This window comes from Podarcis raffonei, chromosome 2 (genome assembly GCF_027172205.1).
Source record: "Podarcis raffonei isolate rPodRaf1 chromosome 2, rPodRaf1.pri, whole genome shotgun sequence".
Taxonomy (NCBI): Eukaryota; Metazoa; Chordata; class Lepidosauria; order Squamata; family Lacertidae; genus Podarcis; species Podarcis raffonei.
The window spans coordinates 5,307,565-5,327,005 of NC_070603.1; the positions used below are offsets into that span (position 1 = coordinate 5,307,565).

A 19,441-nucleotide genomic window follows, 5' to 3' on the forward strand; every position below is an offset into this window, starting at 1 on the left:
TTAAGAACTTTGCTTCAGGATGAGAACAGAAATTGTGTGGCAGCAGCTCAGCAGCAGTGGGAGGCCCCATTAGCTAAAGTGGTGCTTCAGGTTAAGAACAGTTTCAGGTTAAGAACGGACCTCCAGAACGAATAGAGCTTGGTAATGGCGACCCCACTTCAGCAGTTATTATTTTCATGTAGTGATGTTGAAATTATTTTTATTAAAATTTGTATACTGCTCTTCATCTAGATATCTCAGAGCAGTTCACCGCATAAAAATAAAAACACAGAACAAAACGAACTCCCCCCCGCCCATTTAAAAGGACATAAAATGTTAATCAGCCAAAGGCCTGGTTGAAAAGAAACATTTTCACCTAGTGCCTAAAGGTATATAATGAAAATACCAGCCAAACTTCCCTGGGGAGAGCATCCCACTGCAGAAAAGGCCCGTTCTTGTGTCGCCACTCTCTGGTCCTCTCCAACCAACCTGACTGTTCACTATAAGCTAGAGGCAGCTCCAGTGCCCAGGAGCTGGTGACCCTTTTAGACACCCACCCACCCTCACACAATGGCACCCTCCCTTACTTCTCATTGAACTCAGGATTGTGGGTCTTCTTCCGCACGGTTGTCTTTCTCTTGGTGACACGGGATTTGTCAGGCAGTAGGATCAGGGAGACATAGGGGTCAGGTGTATCCTTGGTACCTGACTTAAGGTTTCTGAAATGAAGGCAGAGAGAGTTATTGGGATGGATGGGAACATTCAGTGCCCCTAAATCAAATGGAAGGAGGGATTTGAAGAACTTAATGGCACATATTGGGCCAGCTTCAACGAAGTATTTGGGCAAGTGGGAGCTGGTTCAGCAGGACTTTCCCCTCCTCTCAGTCAGTTGGGGGTCAGGGTCCACAGAATCTCCAGAACAGTGTGGGGAGAGGAGAAGGGAGATTGTTCCATCCGGCAGGCAGAAATGTTTGTTCTGATGCAACAATCAAATTAGCATGGAAATGAAATCCTCTCTAGGGGTTGTACCCAATCCTGGTCCTTTCTCAGAGTAGACACACTGAAGTTAGTCATGTCAATTCATTGCAATGGGTCTGTTCTGAGTAGGGCTAAGATTAGATACAACTCTATGCTAACTATAGCAATCACGTTGGACTGTCTTATATTAATTATTATTCCAACCATGTACCGGCAAATTCAGGTTGCACAATTATAGCTGATCTGTGCAATAAGGAAAGTGACGGGGAAATGTTCTGGAAAGCGTGGGATAATGCTTGTTTTGATGCAGCAGCATCTACATAACATCTTTGCAACTAGATCAGAAGGAATGCTCATCAAGTAACCAATGTTGTCTGATCTCTCTGCAAATGAATTGGGATGAGTGTTCAATAACCAGTCACCTGGGAGTGCCCTTACAGTACCTTTTTTTTTTTTACTGCCACTTGGTGTAGAAGCCAAGAGTCAAAGCATACATAAAGTAAAAACCCTCTTTGGGTGGTAGCACAAAATCCAGCAAGATGGCTGAGAATGTACCCATTTTCTATGTGCAGTTAAGAAAACCTCTTTTGGGGGCTCATGCCAAAGCCCTCTCTTTGTCCCACTCCTCCCAAATCAAGCCCCCCTCCAGCCCTTACCTGCAGGCGTGTATGATGACAATGAGTTTGCGCGCATCCATGTTGTACCAGACAGTGAGGCTCATCTGGCCCAGGGGCGAGTTTGACAGCTCCAGGTTACTGCAGGGCAGAAAGACACAAGCACAGCTGATTATTAGGGGAATCGTGGCACTACATGGGGCTGGATGAGGAAAGGGCAAGACGTTTTGACACTTTTTGCGCAGCACGTGCAGCTGGAGGAAGGAAATGTGATGGTAGAAGCCTCGTCCATGTTGTCCCCACAGATGCTAAGGGAGCAGAATGCATGAGCGATGAGTATGCTTAGGTACAGTGGTGAGGGAGGGCTGAAGAAGCGGGGTGGCTAAGAACTTCCCTGCAGCTCTCATTGCTGCAGGGGGGTGGGTGGGGGGGAAGCAGACTTGCTGGTGTTCCCAAAGCCCAAATGAGCACCGTGCTGCAAGACATGGAGCAGAGTAGTGCTCCCATCTTTTAAAGTATTAAATATATTACGTACATAAACAGCAAGCGTTGTTGTTCCCTTTCTGGCAAAAAGCTCCAAGGCCACTCAGCCGATCTGCATCAACAAGATGTTATTCAAAAGCCCACAGTGTACTGGCTTCGATTTCACAAGCTGACCCTGGACTCTCAGAATTCAGACTCTAAAGCAGGAATGGGGAACCTTCTTCGGGGCAAAGGCTGTGTTACCCTGGTGAAAAGCTGTGGGGGGGATCCTTTCCAGTAGCAAGTAGGGCCAGACTTTTTTTAAAAAAACAAGGACTGTAACACATATAAACACCCTTGATCTGTCTTAACTGTGAAAAAGGCAAAAGGAACTCAGTATTCCCGGTAGATTGATGCAAATAACACCAATAAACAAATGGAAAACAAGTCCCACATTAGAGCTATCCAAAGCATCAAATTTCAATAAACATTTACATCCCCCAAACCGTATACTGCTTTGGACCTATGGAGCCTTGCCCAGCTTGGTAGTCAAACACCTCAAGTGCCACCTTTCCCCTTATAAACTCAGGCTCAGAGATTAACCTCTGAGGCTCCCCTCTGCAGTCCATCTCTCAAAGATGTTGGAGGGTGAGAACAAGCCTCTCCTGTGGTGGCCCCCGCTTAAGGAATGTTCTCCCCTTGGAAGCTTTCTTGGCACTGACTTTGCCTTCCTTCTGATGCCAGGAAAAGACCTTCCAGGCATTTGGACAGCTGCAATCACCCGGCTTTTGGCTGTTGTGGGGGGACAATTATTCTGTTGTAGGGTGGCTTTTGTGGATGAGTACTTTTTAGTATATCTCCTGCCAACTTAGCAGTTCGAAAGCACGTCAAAGTGCAAGTAGATAATAGGTACAGCTCTGGTGGGAAAGTAAACGGTGTTTCCGTGCACTGCTCTGGTTCGCCAGAAGCGGCTTAGTCATGCTGGCCACATGACCCGGAAGCTGTACACTGGCTCCCTCAGCCAATAAAGCGAGATGAGTGCCGCAACCCCAGAGTCGGGCATGACTAGACCTAATACCTTTACCTTTATCTTACTTTTTAGTATAGATTTAGTTTTAATCTACTTTTATTACATATTTGTATCTTATTGTCTCTGCAAACCACTTCTGGTGATGTGAAACAATGCATACAACGAACAGACAAATTTTGGAACACAAGTCTACCTCTCTGCCAGGGCCAACACAAAAGGTGATGCCTCATGATGTGGGCAGTCTACCCTGATACTGCCTCCTCTTTGCAGCTGCTTTGGCAGGAATGAAGAAGTGGGTAAAGTACCAGCCGCTATCAGCTGCAGCACTGGCCAACCCTGTCGCAGCGCAATCCTCTTCCCTCTGAGCCACGTGGCTCAGCATGGCTCATGGTGTCTGTGGCCAGGGCTGTTCTCCACTCTGATCTTCTTGCTGAGGAAGGAGCTGCAACTGTGAAGTCTGCATGGCAGGGCTGAATGAAATCCGACAGCCTGTGAGCCAGGGCTCAAAAGTTGCCTCCCTCTAAACAGGCCTCTGTGAGATCCGCAAAGACAGACCAATAGCAGCCATACAGGCTGTGACCCCCACCAACATCCCTCCTGCCAGTGGGACAGCAGAGCAGATCAGCCAAACATGTCAAGAAAAGTGGGCCCAAGCAAAGAAGACAGAGAGCGAGAGTCAGGTGATCAGATGTGGAGGAAGGAGGAGTCAAGGCTGTCAGGAAAGCGATCTAATGACCCTCAGCCTCTCTTATTAGCAAGGAGCTAAGGCAGGGATAGAGAACGTGTGGCCCTCCTGATGTTGTTAGCCTGGATAGCCAATGATAGGAGTTGTAGTCCAATAACCCCTGGAGGACAATCCCTGGACTGAGGAGCTCAATTTTATTGTGCAAGATCAAATTGTTTGCTGGGTTCCACACCCCACAGGGCCGCCCTTCTTTACCTGCTGGCCTGTGGCAGGCGCTGGCGCAGCTCTTGAGTGGAACCGGAGTCTCCATCCTCCCGGATGTACAGCTCCGTCTCAGATCCCTTCTGGGAGCCCTCCTCAGTCTCTTCTCCTGCCACACCATGAAGGGCCTCCACACCTGAGTGCTGAGAGATCAGAACCTGCGGAACGAGGCAAGCAAACATGGAAGATGATTTCCTAGGACAGTGGTACGAATTCATCCTGTGGTCAAGAACGGGGACCTCAACACCAGCTTCACCAGAACTTTGCTGGAGAGACCCGATAGGTGAAGATAAAACAACACACCGGCTCTTTACATTCCCCCTACATATTATGAAAATAAGAACAATGGCACAAAAGGTAGTATTATGTACCAGACGAACCAGACCAGACCTGACTTCTCTGTGTTGCAATTTCTTACATATTGTTATGTATGAAAAACAATTTAAAAAAGGAAATAATCCGTAGGAAAACAGGTCAGAGTCTGTTAGACTGTCCAGAGCTGCTGTCCCCCACATCGCCACTTACCCCCAGCTGCACTCGCATCAGGACCTGGATGGCAGGACCAGAGTTGCTGAGTTGGAACCAGCGGTCAAGGACAAGCCCCTCTGCTGACAGCAGCTGCTCAAGTGGGAGTGACAGGGTACCCAGGGTATGCCCATCATCTTTCACCTGTGGGAACGACAGACAGGTGAGGACCAATCAAAATTTCACAGGTGAAGTAGGCAGGAAGGATGAGGGTCACACGTGGTGTGCATTGGAATAACCCCTTTCGTACCCTGAAATCTTTGAAACTATCAAGGGGCGGCCTGGTAAAGGGTCCTCTGGTAGGAATTGGGTTGAGAGAACGTGCAAAATCTCCAAGGCTTCTTCTCCCTGCCCTGCCCTGCAAGGATGTAGCTCACAGAAGAGGGAAGGGCTGAAAGGAAGCAAGTTGCAAGCCATTGTCCCCTGTCCTGGCTTGCCAAGAGCTCACACATACCCCCTGTGCTCTTGGGTTCCCTGGCAGCAAACCTGCATGGGATCTGCTGCTAAAACACAAAAGAAAAAACTTTCATTCCTTGCAAGGTATTTGAAGTCTTAACATGAGGACTTCAAAACACTTTGAACATGATGGAATGAAGCCACACCCACCTCTCAAATTTGGCCTGCAAGCATGCTCCTGACAATGGACCATGGAGGCTGGTCCATTAGCATGTGTGGGGCACTGCCCCACCAAGCTCAGTCTCCCCCCAGCCAGCTCCCACCTGCCTGCCTTCTTACTCATGACAAATTGGGGGCAGCTCTGCCTGCCATCTGCTCTGGCTCCACCTACTGTTGGCCTCCCTTGCCTTCCGCCCTACAAGTCCCAAAGGGCACCAGCCACCACTGGTTCAGAGTTCAGGGCAAGCCACCTACTGGTATATTATCTCAGCAATCCTTACAAGTACCCAGTAAGAGAGCTAAGGCTCAGAGTATAGTGATTTGTTTATGTAACTCCATTCAGTGAGTTTTGGCTGAAGCACAGAAATCCACTCTTGCAGTATGAAGTGCTCAGCTCCCAGAATGGCTTTGACTTTCTCACCTGATGTGGTGTGAATTAGGCCATAAAGATATGTCTTGTGGCTTTTGCTGCTTGCACATTGCCCCACTGTAGCAGGGGAGACCAGAAGTTCTACCCAACAAGGAGGACAGGCATTTTGGGCCCAGCTGACTTGCTAAACGGCTCACTTTAGAAGAGATAGTGGTGCCCAGGAGAAAGGACAGACTGACTTCAGGGTGTGTGTGTCGGGGGGGGGGGAGAGAAAAAGAGGGGGGAGGCAGGGAGAGCGAGAAAGTGCTACCTGCAACTCCAAAGATTCTGCATGGGGCCTCTTGATGAGGAAGGAAAAAGCTTCATTCCACACTGGCTCTGCAGTCTGAGAGGAGACCTGAGGGCAGAGACGCAAGGCCGTGATAAAATCTCTCAATACTTAGAAAATACAAAAGGGAAGAAAATATCACAATTTGAGGTTAGCCAGCTGTTTATAAGACAGTATCAAACAAATGCCACTAAGAATGGAGGGAAAGGAAAGCTAGTTCAAACCATATGACTGCCTTGAGATTAAGTTACATAAGAATAGTTGATTGATGAAGCTATTCTTTCCCTTTGTTACAGCAATTTAACTAAGCACTAGTACTTGAATTTACTTTCTCACCCTCCCTCCCAAACTTTTGTGACATGTTGTTCTGGGAGTCTTTTAGCTAAACAGCCGGGTAAAAATGCTTCAGATGTTCTGCTCCACCTGTGGGCTAATCTATTTATATCAACACTCATTTTCACTATCACTGAAGGAGAGCTATCTATAGCTCAGTAAGGGTTTTCAAATACTTCTTATTTTAAAATAATTCAAAATATGCTCAAACCTTAGTTCTCCCATCTTTATGCTACCAATTTAGGATAAGATCTGATGTGATCAGTGCTTTTTTGTAGATTAAAAATGAGGATTGACACGTAAATACTGACGTCACATTTTGGGATTTATGATCAAGTGCTCTTTTTTAAATTAATATTTTATTAAGAGAATTTCATTTGTAAAAAGACAGAGTGAGGAAAAAGAAAGAAAAAAGTGAGAATAAAAGAAGAAAAAAATACTGTTACATTACCATACATTAATATATGACCATAAGTCCCCAAATGATCAAGTGCTCTTAAAGTTTTATTTGTATAATAATAATAATAATAATAATAATAATAATAATAATAATAATTTTATTATTTATACCCCACCCATCTGGCTGGGTTTCCTCAGCCACTCTGGGCGGCTCCTAACAGAACACTAAAAACAGAATAAAACTTCAAACATTAAAAACTTCCCTAAACAGGGCTGCCTTCAGATGTCTTCTAAAAGTCAGATAGTTGTTTACTTCCTTGACCTCTGAAGGGAAGATGTTCCACAGGGCGGGCGCCACTACCGAGAAGGCCCTCTGCCTGGTTTCCTGTAACCTCACTTCTCGCAGTGATGGAATCACCAGAAGGCCCTCAGTGTCTGGGTTGAATGATGGGGGTGGAGATGCTCCTTCAGGTATACTGGACTGAGGCTGTTTAGGGCTTTAAGGTCAGAACCAACACTTTGAATTTTGCTCGGAAACGTACTGGGAGCCAATGAAGGTCTTTAAGGACCAGTGTAATATGGTCTCGGCGGCCGCTCCCAGTCACCAGTCTGGTTGTCACATTCTGGGTTAGTTGTAGTTTCCGGGTCACCTTCAAAGGTAGCCCCACATGGATCGCATTGCAGTAATCCAAGTGGGAGATAACTAGAACATGCACCACTCTGGCGAGACAGGTAGGGTCTCAGCCTGCGTACCAGATGGAGCTGGTAGACAGCTGTCCTGGACACAGAATTGACCCAATTGACTCAATGGAGATCAACTGATCTCCTTTGCCCTTTAAATAAGGGTGAATGTACATGTGCACACAAACACATTCGCGCGCACACACACACACATTTACCCCAGCTATGCCACCGCCCTCTAATATCGTGGCTTCGTCTTTTCACCCTCAACCCTCCACCTCACCCTCTTTGCCAGTTTCCTTAGACTGCTCATGTGCCACCTGCCCACATCCTGCCCCGAAGCAATTCTTTACTGCTCACTCCAGCACAACCCTTTCCCTATTAAAACAACCACCATGTTTTCCCCCCATGCCTTCACCTTGGTCTTGTAGGAGACACCACGGACAGAGAGACTGGCGTAAGGACTTGGGGGTTTTGAACCCTTCCGCAGCTGGGAAAGAGAAAACGGTTGAGAGTTTCTAGAATGCTCGATTATAAGTAGACATTGCGTGTATTTTGAGCATGTCTAAGCATGTAGCACAGGCCAACAATTTGCTCAAAAGGGAAGCCCTATCTTCTGTTTTTGAACATGCCTTATGTATTCTCATAATGACTGTCAAACACCTCTATATATTGATTTCATACAGGTGGAGGAAACAAGTGGCTTTCCCAAGGGCATGCAAGCGAGGGGCAAAACTGATGTAATGGTGACACAGCAGTGCATATTTTTTAAATCCTTGTGCCTTCCCTGTTCATTTGTACAGTGGAGATGGAAGGAGTCTGTTTTTCGTAGCTCCCCAGCCTTATCTTGCTGCGCCCTGTCTGGCTTTAATCAATTTCCTACCCTTACGGCTGGGGGTGGGGGGACGGCTTAGGTAAGACAGGGAAAGGACTGCCTTTTGCTCCCTCCTCCTCCAGAACCAGGAGTGGTTTGCTGGGTGGAACAGAACAGTGGCAATAGCCTCCCAGCAGCAGCATCACTGTTGCTGACCAGGAGGGGTAGGAGTGAGGAAGCAGAGAGGTCTGGGCTGTGCAGGTGCTCAGGCCAATCCCATCCAGCACTCCCACTGGTAGGGCCAGTGCTGCTGCTGCTGCTGCTGCTGGGAGGCCATTGCTGTGGCTCTACTCCTCTGAGTGAGCCATTCCTGGCTTGCTTTTAATTTAATATGAAGTGCAGACTGCAGCAAAAGGGAGAGGGAGGTCTAACTGCACAATTGTAGAAACGTTGCTTTAAGTCTGCATTGCTGCATTTTATTTTGCATTATTATATGCTGCTTTCACAGCTGTGAAGTGGTTTATAAATTTGCAAAATAAACTGAAAACCCTGCCCTTCCCAGCCATGATCCCAGTGAAAATCACCCCGCCCCCACCAGCACAGCATTGAGACTTAGGCTAAGAAAATACTTCCAGGTGGCACCCAATGTGTAGGGGGGTGATTTTAACCCATCTCAACATACACTGGTGCCCCCGCTTAGTATTAAAAGGGAAAGGGGGAACACAGATGAAGCTGTACATTATACATTTAACAGGATGTATAATTAGGCCTGGAGTCTGCAGCTGAGCTGGGACTTAGTAAAGGATCCTTAGTTAAGGTCCAATACAATATTCCACATTAGTCCTCTGCTAGACCTGAAGGAGAGAGAGCTCTTTAGGATGTCCAAGGAGTGATTGGCAGCTTCCCAGCTCTCCTGGCCTGTGAAAGGAGCTCAGAGCCCCAGCAGGGAGAGGGGATCTGTACTGCCACTCACCGGCAGGTCAGTGGCCCTGTCAAGGAAGACTGACAGCAGGGCAGATGACAGCTCCTCGCTCTTTGGTGTCTGGATCAAGCTATTCACCATCAATACCTGTGAAAAGTGGCACACATTAAGGACTATGCTCAGATGCAGTATCCATCAAAACTATGACCGTCACATGATAGTTTGGCAATCTGCACTCATCATGTGAGCAACTCATCACCAGATGGCCTTCTTGCATCAAAGAGAGGCAGTTGTCAGTGGGAAGATCCCCGGCAACGGTCCCATGAATTGCCCTTGTTCTTGTAACTCTGACCCGGCCTTCCCCTCGTGCCTTCCAGATGTTGTTGGACTCCAGTTGCCATTAACCTCTGTCAGCATGGCCAAGGATGGTGGGAGTTGTAGCCCAAAAACATATGGAGGGCACCAGGTCAGGGAAAACAGCTCTGGCCTGACATGCAGACCCTTTGAAAACCTACCGCCTGTGGCTGCCCCGTGTTGCCTCTCCCAGCTCTAATATCCTTGGGGCTGGACATACAGTTTCCAAATGTCTGAGCTAACAGAAAAGAGTAGTTTCATTTATGCCTCTATGAGGGTACTGGGAGAAAACATGGTTTTGCTTAAGCACAACCACCTCCCTCAAGAAACTCAAAAATCTGTTTTTTTGAGGAAGGTGGTTATGCTTAACACAGGGACTGAACAAGTTGCAGGACTCTTCACTGGTAAGATAGACAGGGCTTCCTGGAGTGACCATGGTCACTCCAGGAAGCCCTGTGAGGCAGGAATCTTGTGCTCAAATAACCCTGAACTGCTACCAGCAAGCAACAGGCCTTCCTAAAGCCAAAAACAAGCTCTTAAAACATTAGAAAACCCCACGTTCCCTCGCAGTGGCGTGGTCTTTACTGACAAGGCTTTCTGAAGTGACCACGAGACATGGCATGCTCTCACGGTCACTCCAGAAGGCCCTGAAAGGAACCTCATGTTCCCAAGGTAAGCGCCCGCATCCTGCCCTGTCGTTCCTCAGTTGTTATTATTTTGCAAAGTCCTCCTACTTCTTGTGCAAGAAGTGAAAAGAGTACTTCTTTCCCTGGGAGTGAAGCATTCTTTGAAAAACCAGCAGGGCTCAGGCCCAGCATTAGTTCCTCTAGAGCAGGCAATCTGAGGAGAAGTTCTCTTTTCAGAGTGGAGTAGCCTAACCTTAGTTTGAAAGCCTGTGGGGAGGACTTGTGCTCTGCTTTTAATGCTTGTATAGTTTTTAGTAGTGTTAAGCTGCCATAGAGGCTAACAACCCCAACCTCCATCCCTATGGGGCAGTTCTCTCAATGATCCTCCCTCCTCTCTCCAATTACCTGCTCCAGCTCAGCAGCACTGGGCGTGGGGGGCAAGCACTCCAGCTTCACATGGAGCCGTCCCGACTTCACATCCTCTAGGGGGAGCCACTGAAATCAAGAGCAGGGGGTAAGACCAGCACAGCTGCTGCACATCTCCTGCCCACCCTCTCCAATGCCATTGGTACCATTGACTTACCTCGTCAACAAACTTTTGGCTTAGCACTCGTCTCAGAGGGATCTTACACCTGAAAGGGGATGGAGGAGGAAGAGGTGAGTGAGAAGAACAAATGGCTTTCTTTCTGTCACAGGCCCTGCAAAACTGAATTAACACCATGATCCAGGTGACACGAAGCAGAGGGCCTTGTCCTAGTTTGCAATTCATGCACAGGTTACTAGGAGTTACTAAACGTCGACAGAAGGTGTAAACTTGCAGTCTGGTAACATGGATCACTGCCTTGTCGTGGCGAAGGGGCTTGAGTAACTCAGAGAAGCTATGAGCTATGCCGTGCAGGGCCACCCAAGATGGACAAGTCATAGTGGAGAGTTTTGACTAAATGTGATCTACCTGGAGCAGGAACTGGCAAGCCACTCCAGCATCCCAGCCAAGAAAACTCCATGGACAAAAGAAGACAGAAGTGCCTGGCGTGCTCTGGTCCATGGGGGTCACAAAAAGTCGGACACGACTAAACGACTAAACAACAACACCATCATCATCATCATCATCATAGGAAACTTCCTTAAAATGAGTGAGACAATTGCTCCGTATACTGTTTAGCTGCAGCTCTCCAGGATTTCAAGCAGCCTGCCCTGATTCACAGGCCCAAAGGTGGGCCAGTGAGAGTGGTTTGATGCAGGGATACGAAAGAAGGATGTAAAAAATGCCAGAGTGTTCAATTCTAGTGATTTCTTGGAAGCGTAAACTTACAACCCAGTCTGCAAAGCTTCACATTTAGAGCCCTGGGTCCTCCAATTCTAGTAGGGTGTGGAGGGCAGGGCTTTTTTTCAGACAAAACACCCTGGAACTTAGTTCCAGAACCTTCCCTGAGCGTTCCGGCAGACCCTGGATGGACTGGGAGTTGGTGCTGCCTGCGTTTTCAGCGCTTTTTAAGGTTGTCAATGCAGCATGTGTTTTCAGCGGCTCCCTAAAAAAACCTCAACCACCTTGGCGCCCCCTAAAAATGAGCCCAGATCCACCGGGAGTGGGGGCTATGGAGATATCTAGGCTCCTACCTTGAATGTTCAGCTTTCATTAAGAAAATGAAGCCTAGTTGTTAAGCTAATGAAGGTACAAAGACAAATGTAGAGGCAGTATTCTACCCAATCTCTGTGTAAGAAGCAAAATCCACTCCCAATTAATGCCAATGCATAGAGATGATTGAAAAGTAGCTGTATTTCACCTATAAAGCTGTAAATTAATAAATAACTATGGGTGCATCCAGATGGGGTCTTAATATTGCAAAGGAATGGTTCACATTTTGAAAGCAAGTCATTGGCAACGTTTTTCTTAAATTTTCTGAGGAAAGTATAAATCAAGATTGGCACATTGATGCCAATGACATCATGTGGATGCTGCAAAAAAACCTCTGAATGCACGAAGAGCACCGATCGCACAACAAACGGCCATCTGGAAGCGCCCTTAAATGACTTGCCTTTAGGTGTTTTCTGCTCCACTCTGATTTACTAAGGCTCAGGCTCACCAGTATAAATTCTGTGACTGTGGGATTGAAGATGTCTATAGGAAGGGAGGGGAGTGCTTTTCTCCCTCCTCCCATGTCACGCGGTACTCAGGCAACTCAAAGGAAGAGAGGTGAGTGTGTTTCTGGCCTGTCCAATTTTTCATTTTGCTCCAGACTTACCTTCCCAGGAAGTCGTCCTTGTCAACATCTTTGTCATATAAATCAAACTCCACGTCCTGCCCTGGGACGTTACTCACAATGACCTGGAGGATATAGCAAAGTGGGTCACAATAAAGAGCCACACAAACCAGAAGCAGCACACATTCAGGGATCGACTTTAGTAGATTAAGAGTGAAAGCCAAGATTTGTTCTCATCTTGGCTCTGGAAAGCAAACACACTCATTAGGCCAGCAATGGAAAGGGGGGGGGACCTGGTTTCCTGGATTCCGTCCCCCACCTCTTTGAAAGGGCCTAGGTAGGGTTTCATGTTTGGCCAAATAATTGGTCAGATTAGCCAATCAAACATTGGACAGCACTATGATGTGAATCAATTAATTAAAAAAGACCAGATAGCAGATTTTTACAAATATTTTTAAACCATAGTTTTTATGTCTTTATTGATGGGCCAAGTTTGTGAAACTAGGTTCATACACTGAAGAGGCTGGGTGTTAACCGAGAGTGAGAGAGTGAGCAATGCTTTATTGATCTGTTGCCTATTTTAACTTGCTGATTTTTTTGGAGACAATTCTCTGCTGACATCTACCTTAGACTTCTTGGCAATGGGTGTCTGTGCATGATTCAGTAAATGAATGTGTTGTATTGTGTGTGTGTGTGTATAAATAACATTTTAAGATTCCTGGTGACAGATCTATATCCTCTAGGGAACAAAAGATGAAGGGCATCTATTTGGGACTATTGGTTTCTATCTTTGGCTCCAGCAGGAAGTGGGATTTGGCAGGAATTCATACAGAAGCTCAATGCAAAAATATTTCACTTCAGGCTCCCAGTGGCACATTGCAGACGGAAGCTGCGTGCATATGAAAGTTTGAAAATCACTGAAGACATATCCAAGTTGATCTTTCAGATGATTTTATTATTTTGGAAGAGGGAGTTGAGAGACAAGACATGTTGTTGTACAATGCATCCTTTAGATGGTATGACATTTCTGAGTATTTTTGGTCTTAGTGGCATTTATACAGCACTGAGAATCCTCTATGGTAAGCTGAGATTGAAACACTGCATTTAGGTTTTATGGCCTTCCATTCTGGGGCCGTTTGTGCGTCCCAAATACTCCACCCAGCTGTGAGTGAGCACCGCCTGTTGATGTGGAAACTTCTATACGTAAAGAACTTCCAAGTACGTAATTGCTAGGCAGAAGTAAAAAATGTTGAAACTGACTGACAGGTGCTCTAGACGGGTTGGGAGTCCAGATGCTGGTAGACTCCACCTTCCATCATCCCTGACCATACTGGCTGGGGCTGATGGGAGTTGGAGTCCAACAACCTCTAGACAGCCATAGGTTCTCTATCCTTGCTCTGTATAGAACCAAGGTAAAAACCTGAACAGGCTTCATTTGGGTTTTCTACAATTTGTGTTATACTGTAGTTATTCTCAGGTGTGTGTCCAAATCAGAAATATGCAATGCTCTGTTGTGTGCTTTCCTTTCATCCATCTGATTGCAAGGAAGACATCTCAGGACACTGTGAGTTATCAGACACTGTATCAGTTCTGCTTCAATTAAAATAATCTGACTCTGTTGCAGAACAATTCCCCATTAAACCCACGCTCCACCACCACCAGCCAAGGCCGGAAGGTCCAGCAGATCCAAGCTTGACATGTGTGCGTGCATTCTCACCTCATAGATCTCACTCCAGCGGGGGTTGAGATCCTCTTTGATGACGCGGCTACGGAACTTCTGGCCCCCCAAGCGCACTTTGACATAAGGGTCTGATTTGCCCTTTATCATTCCACCCATGAAGTTATCCTTGGCAATCAGATTCTCAGCTTCCAGCAGGTGAATGCGGATCACACTCTGAGGGGAAGATGAGAGAAAAAGAAGAAGAATTTGCCTGAGGGAACTGCAGTCACCATCCTACAAAGCAACGGGTCTCTTATCTCGCTTTTCTGGGGTCCCCAAACCATCCTAGGTTTTTACGAGAGCAACACAATAATTTTCATCACAGTAGCTGGAGGAGGCAGAAATCAAGTAAGATTAGAGGTTGGAGCACCTAGCTTCGTAATACAATTATTTTTGCTGTAATCAAATAAAATTTCATCAAAACTCAAAAAAGCCAAGCTAAATATGAAGGGGGAAATCCATAATTTATGCAATTTATATTGAAAACTTTCATATCTTTAAAATATATAAAGAACATAAAACTGGTGATTTAGAAGGGTCCTTCAACTTTGTACTGTTATTTTTACTGAAAGAAGCTGAACTGTTAACTGATGAGACTGTCTATAGCATTATTATTCAGCATTATTGTTTGTGACTGGTATCTTTGTTTTAGATATTTCTGTCTGCTCCTGCTGATTTTATGAACTTTTCTGTAGTTTGTTATTCTTCTGTGGTTTTATATATAACTCATCCTGGGATCGTAAAATCAATAAAGGGCAGGATGGACATATATAAATACATACATTATATCATTTCCTGCTGCTGCTCAGGAAACATCAACTCTCTCAAGGAGATGACCTTACCTCAGTGCCAAACTCAGCATCTGGGCTGGCCTTGGTGGGGCGAGGAGGCCTGTCAACACTGCTTCCAACATAAGTACCCTCAGTGACATTCAGATTTCCTGGGGGGCATGGCCGGGTGTTGAGGCAAACTTCAGGGGCATCCAGATACAAGATCTACAGAAATATTGGCATACAGTGAAGCATGAGGTTAGGAAGCAAAGTCAAAATAGTGAGGAAGCATCGGACTGTTGAATGAAGAGGACAAAACGTAACTGCAGGGCCAGATAACATAAACACTGGCATGTTTGACTGACTCTGGATAATCAGTGAAGAAGGGGAACGGATAGCTCAGGGCAAGGAACCCTCTCTCAAACAGCTGGTTTTCAAAAAAAAGAAAATGCAGCTAGAGATTCACTCATAGATCTCCAAAGTTTTGCCTTTAGACTCCACTTGTGTTTAATGCTCAATGCCCCATGCTATATTCCGGGTCCGTTCTACACTCCTTTGTGGCCCTGTATCACATGTCAGTAAGGCAGGGTTGGTGGACTTCTAGATATTCTAGATCATCCTTGCCCTGGCTGATGGGAGTTGAACTACATCTGGAGGGCCACAGATTCCCCATCCATGGTTCCATCTTGGGGAGAAGGCAAGGAAAAAAAAAATCCAACTAAGCGTAACAGCCACTCAGAAAGTCACCTGGCCTCTACCCACAATCAAAATAGGCAGCTCATACATTCTGTAGAGTATATCTTTCCCTTCCTCACGCTTGAAAAAGAAGCTCAAAATGCTGTTTGTTTTGTTGCATTTTTAAATAAAGGACATTGAGCAGTAATTGTTGAGCTGGCATGGAAGGGTGAATAGGTGAATCATCATCATCAGAGACACACTAAGGCTTTAAGTCCCCAATCGTCAAGTGTTTTACCCGCATAACGAGTTTCATGTAGATGCGGCTGTTTAGTCCAGAGTTCTCCAGCTGGAACCATTGGTCAAGAACCAGATTGTCGGCACTCAAAAGGCGGGACAGATGGATCGTGAGGGAGCCCAGGGTGGTCTGACGGTTGTCGTCTTTGACCTGCCGGAGGGTGAAAACAGAGGTTTTGCATTTCTGTGCAGGCAGAACTGTGGGAAGCATTTGGGAAAGGTGGGAAAGTCTACCTGTATATCAATGTCCTCAGTGGTTGGGTCTTGCAAGAAGAAACGGAAGGCATCATCCCAGACAGGAGAAGAAGTGTTATAGACAACCTGGTGGTGTGCGGGGGAGAATGACAGTGAAGAGGTAAGAAACAGAAACAGCGCCCATTTCTGAGGAACATCAGTCATTCAAGAAGCAGACTTCCTGAAGCTGCTACACTCGAAAGAAGAGGAAGGAGCAGCCATGAGCCATGTCCTGACCCAACTCCACCAGAGAAGCCCTTCACTAAGCAGCTGTCAATTAAAGTGCTGGACTGGGTAATGGGGGATCAGGGCTCCTTTCCCCTCTGAGGCATGAAGCTTCCTGGGTAACACTTTCTCTCAGTCTAACCCTGCTCACAGGGTTGTTGTGGGGATAAAATGCAGAGGGGCCAGGGGAGACAAGGTGGGAAATAAACACGATAAAGAAATAAGTATCTTAGGTAAAGGTAAAGGGACCCCTGACCGTTAGGTCCAGTCGCGGATGACTCTGGGGTTGCGGCGCTCATCTTGCTTTACTGGCTGAAGGAGCCAGTGTACAGCTTCCGGGTCATGGGGCCAGCACGACTAAGCCGCTTCTGGCGAACCAGAGCAGCGCACGGAAACGCCGTTTACCTTCCCGCCGGAGCGGTACCTATTTATCTACTTGCACTTTAACGTGCTTTTGAACTGCTAGGTTGGCAGGAGCAGGAACCAAGCAACGGGAGCTCACCCCGTTACGGGGATTCAAACCGCCGACCTTCTGATCAGCAAGTCCTAGGCTCTGTGGTTTAACCCACAGAACCACCCACGTCCCAATAAGTGTCTTACTTGTTATTAAACGATAATTAGTAAGTGGAGGTTACAGCCAGAACCCCCCTGCACCAACCATCCTGGCCTGTGATACAGTGCACCAAGCAACAAGACCTGGATTATCATGGGATGTTACCAAACTGAGAGAAGGGGAGCTAAAACCTGCCAGGCACCTTAAGCTTGCCACCTCCGTTGTGACTGTTGCATACACCCCATCATCAGCACCCCAAGTGGTTACACCTGGAGGTGTCCAATGAGCAATAACTAACAGACAAGAATGAATGAAGTCCTTACCTTGCTCTCACGGGTGACATCTTGAACGGAGAGCTGTACCATGGGGTTGGGCTCCTTACTGGCCTTCTTCAGCTATGTACAGGATGAGGTGAGAGAAATGATGGACACAGAACTTATCCATGAACTGTACCGCCCTTAACAGGTTTGTTGTTGTTTAGTCGTGTCTGACTCTTCGTGACCCCATGGACCAGAGCACGCCAGGCACTCAGGTTTATCCCAACATATTTAAGAGGCCCCACTCTTTCCTTCTTGGCCTAAGATAGGGCTCAATGAAACATCCAGTTCCTTGGTTAAATTGTGCCAGGTGGCGACAAGGAACCCACTGCCCGCTCCCCATGTTGCTGGACTATAAGCTCCATCATGGTGCCATGCTGGCTGGGGCTCATAAGAACTGGTGTCCAATAGCACAAGGGTTGCAGAGTAAGAGCTGAAGGGCCACCAGCTCCAGCTTCACCCTCTTTCGTGAACTGACATACAAGCAAAGGGCTCTTTCACCTTCACAGCACCAGCAAAACAAGTTAATTTGGCAAAGCCCTTCCCTTCCTTCATTCATTCTGAGACAGAAAGGGCTCCTTATCGCCTCTCCCACATGAACAGAAACACAGGCTCTGTCACCAGTTCTTCCCTTACGAAGCTTGGCTGCTGATTTCTGAGCTCCAGTAAATGGAAGTGAACAGCACTGCTGCGTAACAAGGGGTGGTCTCTACCAAAGCCTCTAGTGCTACTTACACTGGGGAGGAGGGTTATTTTAAAGAGCCAGTTGCCCATGTCTCAGCTTGCATGGAAGTGCCAGTTTGCACCTTCTAGGCCACCAGGTGTGAACCCACCAGTTGTTATTCTGGTGCTGCCTAATAAGAAGCCCCTAAAACTGCCATCAGTTTATGAAGCTGGACAGCAAGAGCACACAGAAGCACATTTTTTGTGGCCCCCTTACAATTATGCAATGCTGTTTGCCAAATCCCAAATATCTAAAAGCAGGTTCAACAGGGCTGCCAAGGAACCGGAGACTTGGGACTCCTTCTCTTAAGTGTACGGTGGGGCTTACAATTTAATAAACAACAAGCTCCCACTTTTGCTGAAGGGAAAGGGCCATCTTTAATATTTTCTTCTTCATCAAATTTGGGAGTATGTGGAGTCTTTTCCTTAGCTATGCACCGTTGGGAGGTGGGAAAAACCTATTAATATAGGAAAGGGCTAGCATTTTCAACATATATTATTTGGAACAGGGAATGGGAATCTGTGGCCCTTCAGATGTTGCTGGACTACAACTCCCATCATTCCTGACTATGGGAGCTGGAGTCCAACAATGAAGCACCAATGGTTCCTCATTCCTGATCAAGAAGAATATTGCAATACTTTTTTTAAAAAACCCCCACTTATATCTGTTTTGGGATATGACAAAGTAAGACATTTAAACACACAGCCAATCCACCCCAACCAGCCCCAACTGGAAGAGATCAGGAAGCCAGTGTCATCAAGGTTTCTGACTACTCACTGGGAGCTCTTGTGCCCTGTCAAGATAGACAACCAAGATGGCTGCTGATGGTGGTTCTGGTTTGGAGGAGATAGTTTTGTTCCACTGGAGAACCTTTAAACGGCACGCAAGAAGCAAAACAAGCATAAAGTCAGCTCCACCATTTCTTCCCAAGATACCTTGCTGTCTTTCACCTTGAAGGACACTTCCCCCCACGCCATCCCAAAAAAACAAACAAACAATGGGAGACACAGATTTCTCCAAAGGATATCTTTTTATTTCCATCTCTCTTTTACTGATTTGTTCATCTGAGCCCAGATCACACAAGAGGTCCAACTATTGATTCTGCCCCAAGGTCTTCCAAGCCAGTTTCCCACAGAATCAGACTTGCCTCGTGGAAACAGAACCAGGAGTCCTGATTTCCCTGCTGTAGTTACTATATGACTTGGGAGTCTGAATTTGGAATCCTCCATCCAGGGTCATTGTCCACTCCTCACATATTGCCCATTTCTGAGGAAACTCAAGGAAATACCTCATAGAAAAAATTGGGGGGGGGCTCTAGACTTGCTCAACCAACCCAAAGCATCCCCCATTTTAAAAGGGTTCAGGGTTAAAGGGGGTGGGGAGAACTTTGCCTGAGACCTTGGGAAGCTTCTGCCAATCAGAATAGACAATACTGGGCATCTTCCTGCTTTTGTCAGAAAAGCACCAACTCAGGCCCAGCCAACTCCAGACACATCTCCTGAGCTGAATTGGCCTCCAGGTCAAATTAGATCAAGGTTACACTCACCTGTTCCAGCTTAGAGATATCTGACATGAGGGTGTGCCACTCCAGGCGCAGGAGCACACGAGCCCGGCCACCATCTTGTAGAGGGAACCACTGCCAGGTGGGAGAAAGAGGGACAGGATTAGGAGCACAGGGACAGACTTTGAATCTGAGGTACCATCACACTTACAGCCAATGGACTCTTCCCTCTAACAATATTGCCCAGC

The 19,441-nt window shown here is 46.7% G+C and overlaps 1 protein-coding gene across 2 annotated transcripts in view; it reads right to left on the reverse strand.

The window, feature by feature from the left end:
- ESYT1 (extended synaptotagmin 1) overlaps window positions 1–19,441 on the reverse strand; it is a 62,853-nt gene that overhangs the window by 6,818 nt on the left and 36,594 nt on the right. The window contains exons 12-29 of one of the 2 annotated variants that reach the window (XM_053371187.1): window positions 19,239–19,328; window positions 18,470–18,562; window positions 16,975–17,046; window positions 15,874–15,960; window positions 15,641–15,790; window positions 14,740–14,892; window positions 13,895–14,071; window positions 12,220–12,302; window positions 10,560–10,608; window positions 10,382–10,471; window positions 9,048–9,143; window positions 7,679–7,750; window positions 5,830–5,916; window positions 4,535–4,678; window positions 4,004–4,167; window positions 2,107–2,166; window positions 1,614–1,712; window positions 567–698 (exon numbers count right to left, since the gene is read on the reverse strand). In XM_053371187.1, the coding sequence (XP_053227162.1) occupies window positions 567–698; window positions 1,614–1,712; window positions 2,107–2,166; window positions 4,004–4,167; window positions 4,535–4,678; window positions 5,830–5,916; window positions 7,679–7,750; window positions 9,048–9,143; window positions 10,382–10,471; window positions 10,560–10,608; window positions 12,220–12,302; window positions 13,895–14,071; window positions 14,740–14,892; window positions 15,641–15,790; window positions 15,874–15,960; window positions 16,975–17,046; window positions 18,470–18,562; window positions 19,239–19,328 (1,898 nt within the window). The remainder of the gene's footprint in view (window positions 1–566; window positions 699–1,613; window positions 1,713–2,106; window positions 2,167–4,003; window positions 4,168–4,534; window positions 4,679–5,829; window positions 5,917–7,678; window positions 7,751–9,047; window positions 9,144–10,381; window positions 10,472–10,559; window positions 10,609–12,219; window positions 12,303–13,894; window positions 14,072–14,739; window positions 14,893–15,640; window positions 15,791–15,873; window positions 15,961–16,974; window positions 17,047–18,469; window positions 18,563–19,238; window positions 19,329–19,441) is intronic. The other variant, XM_053371197.1, reaches the window with a different exon arrangement.